Below are 13,468 nucleotides of genomic sequence, written 5' to 3'. Positions count from 1 at the left end.
TCTATGGACTAGATCCTTTGAGACTTGAAAATAAACTCAAATGATTCAATTACGACAGCAAAGGCTCCTTAAGGAAGGAAGGTATTGAGAACGGAGTTGGTACAACAGTAATAACGTTATTTTGACATACCAGAAGACTAACAACTTTATCAATAGAGTAGCATAGTTTTTCCTGAAAGCAATTTTCTTCATGGGAAGAATTTTATAACAGAGGAAAATGTATCAAAACAAGCACAAAAGAATTTCAGCATATTCCCTTTAGACATTAATTAACAGAACGGTCTTGACCATTCGTACAATAATTTTTCCAAACACTTTTCAAAAACCTTAAATAACTTTGAGCGTCTTGACTCACAGAAGGAAAACTGAACAATCTGATTTTATCTTCCTTGACTTTTCTGAGCAATTCCCAAGGAAACTCTGGCTTCAAGTACTGGAGGGGGTTTATCCAACTGAGGGCTGAGAAAGAACAAAATTAAAATTGAACAACTTGCTTTTTTCTTGCTTGATTTTTCTGAACAACTTCCATGGTAACTTTCGCCTCATACAGTGGAATGGGTTCATCCAACTGAGGCCTGGGAAAGAATGAAATTATTATACAGTTAGGTCAAGGGAAAGATGAGTAAAACAACAGGATGAGAGTTGACACTTGCTGTAGTTCAATTCTATTATTTTTTTAAGATTTTAAAAAAATTTATGTGAGAGAGAGAGTGCAGGAGCAGTGGGAAGGGCAAAGGGAGTGAGAGCGAGCCTGGGGTTCTATCCCAGGACCTGGAGATCATGACCTGAGCTGAAGTCAGATGCCCGACCGGCAGAGCCACCTGGGCGCCCCAATTCTATTTTTTTAAATAATCTTGTCCATTTAAGTAAACTTGTCCGTTAGTATTTCCACTGTTAAAACTGGGTAAGTTCTGATGTGGAAAAATGCCTCCTTTATCTACTCCCAGATCCAAATAAAAAAAAACAAAACTGTATTTTCCCTCTTCTCAAGCTATGGGTCATTTCACATTACTCGGGTAACGGTGATGAGAAAAGCAAAGGTTGTGTGGTGTGGTACGGAAAGTATAAGGAGAACCAATGAGCCACTTCTATCTTCGCGAATGCTTACTGATGTATCCCAGGAACACTTTGAGAAATAATTAAAGAGCAGCTACTTATCCAAACAAAATAAAATATGGAGGCAAGAGGTATGCTGTGGAAACTGAAACAAGTGGAAACGCTTGCCTTACCTGGAGCATAGAAAAAACAAACAATGATTTGGTTACTATGCGTACCTAAAAACTCCGCTTGATAACTTCTCCATCACATCTTTTAAGATACGTAGCTGGAAAGATTGTTAAGGTGGCAATGTAACAGAGAGAGGATTGAACAAACCCAGTCAATAAGATGTTACGCAGGTCACCTATTTTAAGTTCAGCGCTCTCAGAAACGGAGAATTTAATTTGCAGAAATTCTGTAAGCTGCAAAGTTTACCTTGAAAACAGGGAAATGGGGAACTGATGTGAGAGAAGTGGAAACATTAAATAGAGCCTACAGTTCTAAGTTAGGACAAGTGGCAGAAGCAGCGAGCCTCATGCCTTGTACTAGGTAACCACTAGTGTTAACCCAGACGGGTAGGTTTTCCTGTTAGCACTATGTATGGTGTTTCTAGTTAGAAACAATGTTAGCACTCATATCTCTTAGATGCACGTTTACTTACTAAACAGGCTGCTCAGTGGCTCAAAATTTGTGTGCAGAAAAGTTAACAAACTGTAGTTTGTCACTACAAGACTCAAAAAGTAAGTGTAAAATTAAGAAAAAAAAATTGAGTTGTTTAATTGCGATGACAGTTTTAGGATTGAGTGTGAAATTGCTGGTAGTAGAGAATGACATATGGCATCTATCACACTGTTGGAAGGAAGGCTGTTAAATCACAAGAAGCAACTGGCTCACACGGGAACTGATCGGGGGGTTTAGCACCAGTGAGGACTAGAGTCTGATTTGGGACTTGAGAATTCAAGTCTTTAGAAAATATAATTAGAAAGTCTGATCATCAGCCATTTTAAAGATTTTCTTAAAGAGGACCTAAAGAATTCTCCCCGTATTGCAAATTCTCTTTCTACTCTTGTTAAGTGAAAATGCCAGCAGAAACTCTAAGAGTGTGTTTGTACGGAGGGAATTAAATAATGTAGGCAAAGGAGCTAGCCTGGCTCCTGACATGTAAGATCCAAAATGCACTGTATCTAGTGGTACTCTTAACACATGCTGTTATCCTATGAGATTCTTGATAATTACGTTAGTGGACAATTAAGTTGCTTAGAATTGAAATCTAACGAATTCTTCTAGGAAGTTAAAAATTAAGTCTATTTTCCAAATTTAAAGAAAAATATTTATTCAGAAATACTTTCAAATCACAGATTCAGTACATTAAGGGGATGTTCTGGTTCTGAAATGTATTTTTTACAACTCAATGTATGCAGGATAGTGCTGAAATACTCCTATTTGAAAGCTCTGAATTAATTCCATCACTGCTCTTAGAGAAGGTGGGCCTTAATAAGTATCACGTGTATATAAACTACATACATTTAACGAAAGCAAAGTATGATATTCAGTGGAGACAAACTTAAGACTTACAAGTTTCTTTCTTCATACAGATATACTCTATTAAATAATAAGAATTTATGTTTTATCCAATGTATTACAATTTTTAGCAGGTGCAAATGCCTTTAAAACAGTTATCTTAGAAAAAAAAGTCTTCATAAGTTTGACCCAGAGTTTCTCTTAAATTCTAAAGAGGTTTGGACCATTCTTTTGGAATGCTTTTACATTCTCCAGACAAGATTTCATTACTTTCACCAAAACTGGAATGGTTTGGCTTCATTTGCCAGATTTTTCTCGGAATGAATTCCATTAAAAAAAAAAAAATCAAAACCGTCTTCATTTGATGAAGATTTCCCAGCACTGTTCATCTTAAAACATCCCACAAACTCTTTAGTGCAGATAAGCATTCTGAAACGTCTTACATAACAGCACCATCAGAGCACAGATTAGAGCCTTTCAAGGGGATGTGTAGTTTCCGAAATGCCAAGTTGAAAATGAAACAGAATTTTACATGTATCCTGTAGTTTATCTACCATTCACAAACCAGCAAGACTGCCTGGGTGATTCCTGTCCCATCACGTTTTAGCTGCATCCTGGAACATGCAGTGACTTTCCTATGCTTCAGTTTCTTTACCTGTGAGACAGGCATAATGATAGTACTGACACCTCACAGGGCTGTTTTTTAATGCTTAAATATATTAATACTTACAAAGCACCTGAAACACCGTTTGGCAAATGAAAGTTAGCTGTTATTACTATCAATTACCATTTCTGAAGAACTTAATGAGAGTTTATGGTAGATTTCAAGCCAGAAACGCAAGTCAGTAGATAAAAAGGATATAAAGATATTTTCCCTGTTGCACATTTGACAAATTCCAAACTTCATCATTAAGGAAAGCCACCGTTGCTCCCTTGAGGAAAAGGCAATGGCTATCCGGAGGATCCAACTTGGACAGAAAGCACAAAGACTAATCAACAATTGTGAGCTTAATAGCAGACAGAGATAAGTATGTTGAGCCAGAAAAACTTCTATGCAGATTAAATACCCAAATCACAAATAAATACTATATAAACTTTAATAACAATATGTAAACTGTAACATTTTCTTTTCTAATTCATTGTCCAAAATGATGAAACAGTAAGTGTGTGCAGGAGTGTGTGCTGTGTGCTCGCGTGTGTATGTGTGTGCACGAGTGCGTGCGTGTGTGTAAGAATGAGATTGCTGGCTGTTACTTATCAGTTGTCATCATGAGGATGTTAGAAAATTAGTGAAGGTTGATATACGAGGATTATGGTATTGGCATATCAACCATGATAAAATTTGAATACTGTTGAGAAATGTAACTTCGGGAGACAATGTGTATATACACGTTTGTAGTAAATTCCAATGTGAATGGGGAATTATCATAATTTTATATAGAAATATTTTGCTAAATATGTGTCAACAATGTTTGTTACTAAAAAAAATAAACCTTAACGGAAATACTACTAAAAAATTCAGAAGTCACTTCTTCCAAACCACTAAATAAAAGCTGAATGAACTCCTCTAGTAGGCACTACTTCTATATTTTGGCCAACATGTATCTAAAGTAAAAAAGAAAGTTACATTTCTTTAGAAACAGGTATAATTCAGAATTTATAATTTCTTCACATCTTGCCTCAAGAGACTTAGGCATTATTCTTTGTTAATTATAACCTTTCAATGTAATAGTAATGCTTTATTGTTTCTGATAATACCTGCAGGTTTTCTTCTGTTGTTACCCAATGGCCTCCAACACCAAGAAGTGTGATGATGTCATGTTTATGTGGTAGTAGTTGTAATTTTACAGCTGGTTCATCATCTTTACTATATAATCTCACTTACAAGGGAATAGTTTTAAAAAAAGAGAGAGAGAGACAAGAAATATATTTTATAGTAATCTGGCAAAAATTAATTCTTCAAACTAGTCCATTTTACTTTTTAATGTAGGAACAAGGAAGAATTTTTCTTAGAAAAAAATAACACACAATGTATTCAGATACCTTAAAACATACTTTTTGCTTTAAAACTGGTCATAAAATTTACTCTAGAATCAATTATAAGTGAAATAATAAATGACAAAAAGTTTATTTTCATTTGAAAACCAGGCAAGGTAATACAACACATAACTAAGACTGGTAGCTTTAATCGTAACATTGATAGCTTAATTCTTTGGGAAAATCTGACTTCTGCTTAAGGAACTCATAGATTTAAGAAAGTCATACACTGACATAATTATTGAAATGTATATCTGAGGGGCGCCTGGGTGGCTCTGTGGGCTAAAGCCTCTGCCTTTGGCTTAGGTTATGATCCCAGGGTCCTGGATGGAGCCCTGCATTGGATTCTCTGCTCAGTGGGGAGCCTGCCTCTGCCTCTCTGCCTACTTGTGATCTCTGTCTCTGTCTGTCAATTAAATAAGTAAAAATCTTAAAAAAAAAAAAAAAAGAAAGAAATGTATATTTGAAAAGTAATCTGGCAAAAATTGAAAAATGAAAGCACACGTTCACTTCCACTGAAAGAGTTTTCTGTGTTAATATTCACAGCTGATCTTAGCCAAAAGGCCGAGAAGTGCTTCTCTGAGTTAATTTCAAGTCCTGAAAATACTGGTTAAAAAGAAAAACATTAAGATGGTCATAGCTGCATTTCTGACTCCCATCACAGAACATAAATCTTAACAAAGCATGAAGAGAATCTCTTTGCAAGCTTTCCACCAATGGCACTACCTAGGTGTGTACAGATTAGGTGTTAAATAGATACTGTTTAAATAACAAAAGGTTCAGGGAGGTAAAAATGGAACAAAATTCTGTGCTTTTTCCAAATAGAGATTGCAGAAGTCAGCCACCCAACAGAGGGCAGCCAGACACAGCAGAACTCCGCGTCTGGCCGAGAGCTACAGTAGTATGTATCGTCTGGCAACCAATGAGAAGATGTTTTTCATATTTGTCAAAACTCTTATAAACTCCAGTGCCTGTATTTTAAAGTAAGCATACTCTCTCTTCTAGACCGTGTTTACAGGAGGATTCAAGAAGCTCTAGTTTAACTAGAAAAGTTAAAAACAAAACATGACATCGATTTAACAAAATATGTTAATAATCCTTATCTGGCTTTATTTATATATATTTTATTTGATTTGTGAAATGCACCCATCACACGACAAAAACGACACAGACTACTGATCTAGTAACGTACCCACCTCCAGCATCTAGGACAATATCAACTCCCAGGCCACCTGTTTCTTCTAAACAGCTTTCAGCAACGTGGGCTTTTCCATTAGATACATCGATGACTCGGGCTGTAAAGGACAGGAAGTCAGGCAATTGTACTGTTCTCTATGTGACCAACACCAATCATCCGAGAAAAAGAAAAGCAAATAAATATCTGTATGGAGTGGTTCAGTTACTGGATCCAAATTTTACTTTTTCTCTTCTTACCCAATAGTGGTAAGGATCAATTTAAAGGCAGGGACTGGTATATTCAATCAGATAAAAATACTAAACATTTTGTGGATGCGGCGTTCCAAGGCTGGCCTACTGAAAAAAAGAGCACTGTTCCCTATCACTAAAAGATATATAGTCAGAACAGGGAATCTATAAACCACAGAGATACATACATATTAAGGCATAAACTAAGAGATTAAGCAATTTCTCAAGTATGTTTAGAGTTAAGAGAGTTTAAAGCTAAAATGTAAAAAATGTATTAGTGTGATATGGTACCTCTCTATTAGAGGCTGTTTTAACCTTTTTCAGTCATAGAAATTCCCCTGCTCCCTTTCACACTTGCTCCCCCAAAATGAAGAAAAACCTTGAAGGTTAAGGAAAAAAAACATGATTACTTTGAGCAGTTAGTGAAAACCAAACTATTTTTAAGAGTATTATCTCAATAGAACAAGCCAATGCAATGAAAAAATACAATGAAAATCTTAGCATTTGAATTGGCAAATGAAGACACATGTTTATAATTTATTTCAGGAGTTTTTAGCACCTTCATGTAAAAGAAATCCTGTCAGCGGGGTTCCGACTGGCGCCCCCAAAAGATGTGGGGGGCGGGGCGGGAGTGAGGAGGCCGCCAGGGAAAGGGGACTGAAGCGCCTGGGGAGGACAGGGTTAACCAGTAAGAAACCTCTCCCTTCAAAAACACTGCTCAGTGCTTTCTTCCACCACTTCATTCCATCTCCAGTCTCTTCCTTTTTTTCTTCTTTCTCCAGCCCCTGCCTTAACCTTTCTTCCAAGTCTTGGTTATCTCTGCCAGAAGCACAAGGTAACAATGGAGTAACACGGGCTTTCATGTTGGACAGGCCTGGGTTCAAATCCCACTCCAGTCGCGTCGTGGCTCCTTGGACAAGCTGGGTAAACCCTCTAGATGCTGCTCCCTGGTTCGCTGACACAAGGTTGCCGAGGACTTCGGGGGAGATCATTCCCGCTGACACTCAATGAACCTGATGCTCCTTCCTGCCCCCCCCCATGCCTGCCCCCCCCCCAATCTGGCTGGGCCTCCTCTCCTCATCTGTTAGTTTCTCCATTCCTCTTTCTCCCCTTCTTGGTCATTTCTTTCAATATATATATATCAATCTATTTATTTTTTATTTTTTTAAATTTTATTTATTTGTCAGAGAGAGAGAGAGAGGGAGAGCGAGCGAGCACAGGCAGACAGAATGGCAGGCAGAGGCAGAGGGAGAAGCAGGCTCCCTGCCGAGCAAGGAGCCCGATGTGGGACTCGATCCCAGGACACTGGGATCATGACCTGAGCCGAAGGCAGCCGCTTAACCAACTGAGCCACCCAGGCGTCCCACAATCTATTTATTTTTTGTTGAGCCGTTTTTTATTAAAAAAAAAAAAAAATTCCAGTATAGTGAACATACTTTTCTGTTAGTTTCAAGTGTGTGATACAGTTACTCAGGGGTTCCATACCTCACTCAGGGCTCATCAAGGTAAGTGTCTTCTCAACCCCCACCACCTTCTTCCCCCATCTCCCTACCCACCTCCCCCCTGGTGACCATCAGTTTGTTCTCTACAGTTAAGAGTCTGTTTCTTGGTTTGTCTTTTTTTTTCTTTGTGCGTTTTTGTTTCTTAAATTCGACATGAGTGAAATCATGTATTTCTTTCCCTGATTAGCTCATTTTGCTTAGCCTTATACTGTCTAGCTCCATTCGTGTTGTTGCAAATGGCCAAGATTTCATTCTTTTTTATGGTTGAATAATATTCCATTGTATATGTATATACCACATCTTCTTTATCCATTCATCAGTCAATGAACATTTGGGCTCCTTCTGTCACTTGGTTATTGTAAATATTAATGCTACAATTTATTTTTTTAATTTTTTTTAAAGATTTATTTATTTATTTATTTGACAGAGAGAAATCACAGTAGATGGAGAGGCAGGCAGAGAGAGAGAGAGAGAGAGAGGGAAGCAGGCTCCCTGCTGAGCAGAGAGCCCGATGCGGGACTCGATCCCAGGACCCTGAGATCATGACCCGAGCTGAAGGCAGCGGCTTAACCCACTGAGCCATCCAGGCGCCCATTAATGCTACAATTTAAAAAGGGGTGCATGTACCCCTTTGAATTACTATTTTATATTTTGGGGGTAAATACCTAGTAGTATGATTACTCATAGGATAGTTCCATTTTCAACTTTTTGAAGAACCTCCTTATTTTTGCTTTTATTTCCCTTGCCTCAGGAGACACAGTTAGGGAAAAAGTTGCTATGTCCAATGTTGGGGAAATTACTGCCTGTCCTCTTTTCTAGGATTTTTATAGTTCCAGGTCTCACATTTCAGTCCTTAGTTTCAATCTCTTCAAGAGCTCCCTAGTCTCCACCATATCCTCCTCACCATAAACTATACCTGACCCGCGTTTTCTGTTTAAGTGGATCATCTTCCTTCCCAGCATATCACAGAAAACAGATAACTTTAGAAAACAGATAACTTTTAGTAAAAGAGGGTGAGAAATCTACAGAGTGACGGAAACATATCTTGATTTACGAATAAAACCAAAAAGGGATCAGGTGTTGCTAAACTTTGTCCAAGTTCAGCTAATTCAGACTTGGGTACGTTGGTAACAATAGGGCGAAAAACAAGAAAAACAGTGAGAGATGTAGGTTTAAAAAGAATGAAAATTAAAACTATCACTCAGGTAAACCTGGACTTAGCATGGAGACTAAGTGCATTTTAATAGTGACTTTCATTTGGGAGTACTTTGTTTTACGAGGACAGTCTTTACAGTGATACCTCATAAAAATTTCTCTTGTCAAGTCTGTGTTGAGTAGCATTACCCACCTAGAGAAGGCCTAAGTCTTTCGAGGCACTGCTTGTCTTCGAGGCTACCTGCTGTTGAAATCACTTTGGCTCCTCTGTGGTGCGCTAACTGAATAGCTATCATACCAAGGGCCTGTGGAGACAAAAATACCCAATGGGTTTATAGATGTTAAGGCAGAGGCTGTATCTAACTTGCTTTAGAAGCTATTTAATAAAGTGTAATAGTTACAATATTATCTGATAGAAGAGGAAAAAAAATATGGACAAGGTTGGACATCTGACTGACTTTCTTCTTCAGGAGGATGGCAGAAAAGGTGTGTGTGCCACATGCTCTCACTCGGTCCCACTGCTGCACAGAGTTTCGAGGTAAAGGCTGTGCTCAGAAACTTGGCCTCAGCTATCTCTCTTTATTTTATTTTATCTTTTTAAAGATTTTATTTATTTATTTGAGAGAGAGACAGTGAGAGAGAGCATGAGCGAGGAGAAGGTCAGAGAGAGAAGCAGACTCCCCATGGAGCTGGGAGCCCGATGTGGGACTCGATCCCAGGACTCCAGGATCATGACCTGAGCTAAAGGCAGTCGTCCAACCAACTGAGCCACCCAGGCGCCCAGCTATCTTTCTTTAAAGGTCAAAGCACTCGGGGTGCCCGGGTGGCTCAGTGGGTTAAAGCCTCTGCCTTCAGCTCAGGTCATGATCCTAGGGTCCTGGGATTGAGCCCTGCATTGGGCTCTCTGCTCAGCGGGTAGCCTGCTTCCCCCCCCACACCCCCGTGCCCCTGCCTGCCTCTCTGCCTACTTGTGATCTCTGTCTGTTAAATAAATAAATAAATAAAATCTCTAAAAATAAAAAATAAAAAATAAAAATATTAAGAAAAAAAAAAAGGTCAAAACACTCTCAATAGCTCCATCCTTTTGCTGACCTGATGGTAAGTTCAGGAAAACACTACTATCCTGATGCTGGACATCAGGCTGGAGCCAATGCCAAAGACGCTTCTGCCTTTTTTTGCACAGAAAAGCAGGGGGTAAAAGCATTTCATCATCAGCCAGACAGATAATGAAACTACAAAAACGGACCGCAAGTTTTCTAACATTTTTAGACTGTCATCTATTTTTATGTTATTTCTAGGGTCTTGAATAATTTTTTTGCTGATACGTGTAATGTGTTGACAGTAGCACATTTTTTTATCCTACGTGACTTGTCTATAAATGCAACATCTAACCAACGTTAAGTGTCGGTGTGAGGGAAACACAAAACTGGTTGGGAGTTTTGGGGTATGACTTCAAAGGTTTCATGCGCTACTTCAGGCTTCGTGGAACAGGCAGAAAAACATGGTTTGTTTGTTTCTTTAGTGTACTAGCAGATTCAAAGTAGTAAGAAACGGAACACAGTGAAGTCGTATCTGCTGTTAATAAAGGCTGCCTGTTTTAACAAAATGGGCAGTGCACAAGCTATCGGTAAAGAATTACATTAGCGGGACGCCTGGGTGGCTCAGTTGGTTAAGCAGCTGCCTTCAGCCCAGGTCAGATCCCAGCGTCCTAGGATCGAGTCCCACATCGGGCTCCTTGCTCGGCAGGGAGCCTGCTTCTCCCTCTGCCTCTACCTGCCACTCTGTCTGCCTGTGCTCGCTCTCGCTCCTCTCTCTCTCTGATTGATAAATAAATAAATAAATAAATAAAGAATTACATTTGCAAATGGGTGGCCTATTTCCTAAGTTTAGTGGATTCTGATCTGTTTCTTAGCAGAACTATTAGCACCTACACTTGCTCCATCCATGATCAGGACTGATTTTCCAGGAGAGAGATGAGACAGATAATGCAGAGCTGTATAGGCTCGTACTCCATCCCGAATGGTTCCAGCGGCTTCTGTCCATGTAACTTTTTCTGGTTTGTGAACTGTCGCAAAGAACGAGAGGAAGCGCCCCATTAGCACGTGCTCTTAGTCCTGCCTCCTGGATCTGTCTCTCTGGCCATCTCCCCTCCCTCGGTGGCCCTGGTCCAAGCTACTACACCTGCTACCTTTTGCCTACATTTTGGTTTCCCTAGTTCCATTCTCACCCACACATAAGGCATCCTCAGCATAGGAGCCGGTGTGTGTGTATTTTTAAACATTATACTGTGAAATGAAACACACGCGGAAAAGTACAGGGAACATCAGTACAGATGGGTGGATACACACAAAGCAAATATACAAGTAATCCCAATCCCGGTCAAGAGAGCGCACAGCCCCATCTCTGCCACCAGAGGTCGCCAACACGCTGACTTCAGTTCTTGTTCACCACCATCCTTTAGGACCCATGGATGCCTTCCTAACCAGCGCATGGGTGGGCTAAGCCTCTGCCTTCAGTTCAGGTCGTGATCTCAGGGTCCTGGGATCGAGCCCTGCACTGGGCTCCCCACTGCTCCCCCACCCCTGTTCCATCTGCCTGTCTGCCTACTTGTGATCTCTTTTTCTCCCTCAAGTACATAAATAAAATCTTAAAAAAAAAAAAAAAAAGTAACGGCGTTTGACCGGTTTTGGAACTTTAACTAAATGGAATCATAGCACAGGCACTCTTTCCTATCGTGCTTTTTTGCCTCAACACTGAAGACACACCCACTTTTGTAAATGTGGCTATAGTGCTTTCCTTTTTCTGGTGTGTGTTTTATTTAAGATTTTATTTATTTATTTGAGCGAGAGAGCATGAGAAGGGGGAGGGTCAAAGGAAGAACCAGACTCCAGGATCATGACCTGAGCCAAAGGCAGTCGCTTACCCAACTGAGCCACCCAGGCACCCCCTTTTCTGGTGTTTTGTGGCATTCCACGATGTGAGAACACTTTCATTTGGTGATGCGTGCCCCCCGTCCAAGGAGGATGTGTGTTTTCAGTTTGTGTCAGCTATAAACAGTGCTGCTAAGAATGCTCTCCTATAAACGATGATGTTATGCTGTCACATGGGTTTTCTCTAGGATAGTACAAGTGAATGGAAATCCCAGGTCGCATATATACAACCTTCGACTTGATCACATCCTCTGGAAGTGGCGGTCTGAATTCATTCTCCCATAGCTGTGTAACAGCGCTCCCGTTACTCTGAACATCCCTTGGCACGATTACACATTCTTACCAATCATTTGGGTGTGTAATGGTTTCTTATTGTGATTTTAACTTGCTTTTCCCTCACGACAGCTAACACTGGGCACCTTTCTGTGTTTGCTGGCCACCTGGAATTCCTTTTGTGAAATGACCAACTGTTTTATCAATTTTTCTGTTATGTTGTCTTTTTCTGATTGAGTTATAGGAATTTAAAAATATATTCTAGATGAACTACTTGTTTATGTGTTATAAATATTATTTTCAACTTTATGTCTTCTCTTTTCAATCTCCCTAATGGTGTTTTTTGGAAAACAGAAGAGTCAAAATGACCATGGTCAGTATGGAGCCCAATGAAGGGCTTGAACTTAACACCCTGACATGAAGACCTGAGTTGAGATTAAGAGTCACACGCTTGGGGTGCCTGGGTGGCCTGCTTCTCCCTCTCCCCCTGCTTGTGTTCCCTCTCTGTCTCTCACTGTCAAATAAATAAAATCTTAAAAAAAAAAAAAAAAGAGTTGCATGCTTAATCAACTGAGTCACCCAGGTGCCCCCATAATTATCTTTAACAACATACACAACATGCTAACCCTTCTCTGTTTAAAGTTCAGTGGCGGGGCGCCTGGTGTCTCAGTGGATTGTCTGACCCTTGATGTTGGCTCGTCCATGGCTTTCCACTGCACTTGAGACAAAATGTAAACTCCTAATATAACTTAAGAGCTCTCTATATGATCTGACCATTAAGCTATTCTTTTTTTTTTTTTTAAGATTTTATTTATTTATGACAGACAGAGATCACAAGTAGGCAGAGAGGCGGGCAGAGAGAGAGAGAGAGAGGAGGGGAAGCAGGCTCCCCTCTGAGCAGAGAGCCCGATCCGGGGCTCGATCCCCAGACCCTGGGATCCTGACCTGAGCCGAAGGCAGTTATTAACCCACTGAGCCACCCAGGCGCCCTAAGCTATTCCTAAATACATTTAATTCTTTAATTTTTACGTTTTTATTCTGTACACCCAATGTGATTATTTTCACAGTAAAAGCCATCCTTTCTCATTTTACCTAAAACCAACTTTATAACACTTTTGTAGTCCTGGCCAGCTTTCAAGTATTTTCCCGCTGAAGCGGAGACAGCAGCCCAGGACCATCAGCACCGCACACATCAACTAACTAGTGCCATCTAGCGGGGAGAGAGCACCCACGCGTATATGCTGAAAGTGTTCACACAAGCAAGGCATGAAGATAGAGCACCAGGGGATACCACTCACACATGGTAATTATTCTTTATCAAACTCTTTAAGACACCTATTCTCCCAATTTTCTTGATTATAAAATGTGGCTCAGGGTAATTAATCTGTCTGGCGTCACACAGCTAATAAATGTGAATGCTGACTCGAAAGCACATCAATTCTAGCTGTGCACCCTCAAGGTACCTACAGTTTACTTATAGTTTGCGGGGAACATCTTCCATTTTAAGAAATGAGACTGCCTATGTATTCATTAAGAAATCAAACGTGTACGGGCGCCTGGGCAGCAGTCGGTGAAGCGGTCAGCTCT

The 13,468-nt window shown here is 40.0% G+C and overlaps 1 protein-coding gene across 6 annotated transcripts in view; it reads right to left on the bottom strand.

Moving 5' to 3' along the window:
- Positions 1-96: 96 nt before the first annotated feature.
- The window catches only part of CRYZL1 (crystallin zeta like 1), a 40,562-nt gene continuing 27,190 nt past the window's right edge, over positions 97-13,468 (bottom strand). For 3 of the 6 annotated variants that reach the window (XM_045085134.1, XM_045085133.1, XM_045085131.1), the window contains 7 exons: positions 10,610-10,743; positions 8,872-8,983; positions 5,793-5,891; positions 4,318-4,439; positions 3,422-3,527; positions 1,275-1,320; positions 97-575 (listed from right to left, as the gene is read on the bottom strand). In XM_045085134.1, coding sequence (XP_044941069.1) covers positions 476-575; positions 1,275-1,320; positions 3,422-3,527; positions 4,318-4,439; positions 5,793-5,891; positions 8,872-8,983; positions 10,610-10,743 — 719 coding nt within the window. In that variant the 3' untranslated portion in view covers positions 97-475. Of the gene's footprint in view, positions 576-1,274; positions 1,325-3,421; positions 3,528-4,317; positions 4,440-5,046; positions 5,640-5,792; positions 5,892-8,871; positions 8,984-10,609; positions 10,744-13,468 lie in introns of those variants that run through there. The other 3 variants (XM_045085132.1, XM_045085135.1, XM_045085136.1) reach the window with 3 other exon arrangements.

Source organism: Mustela putorius, unplaced genomic scaffold, assembly GCF_011764305.1.
Source record: "Mustela putorius furo isolate JIRA1106 unplaced genomic scaffold, ASM1176430v1.1 tig00000832_pilon_pilon_pilon, whole genome shotgun sequence".
Taxonomy (NCBI): domain Eukaryota; kingdom Metazoa; phylum Chordata; class Mammalia; order Carnivora; family Mustelidae; genus Mustela; species Mustela putorius.
Note: the sequence above shows the minus strand (reverse complement) of the source record. Positions and strands in the feature narration are given on the sequence as shown.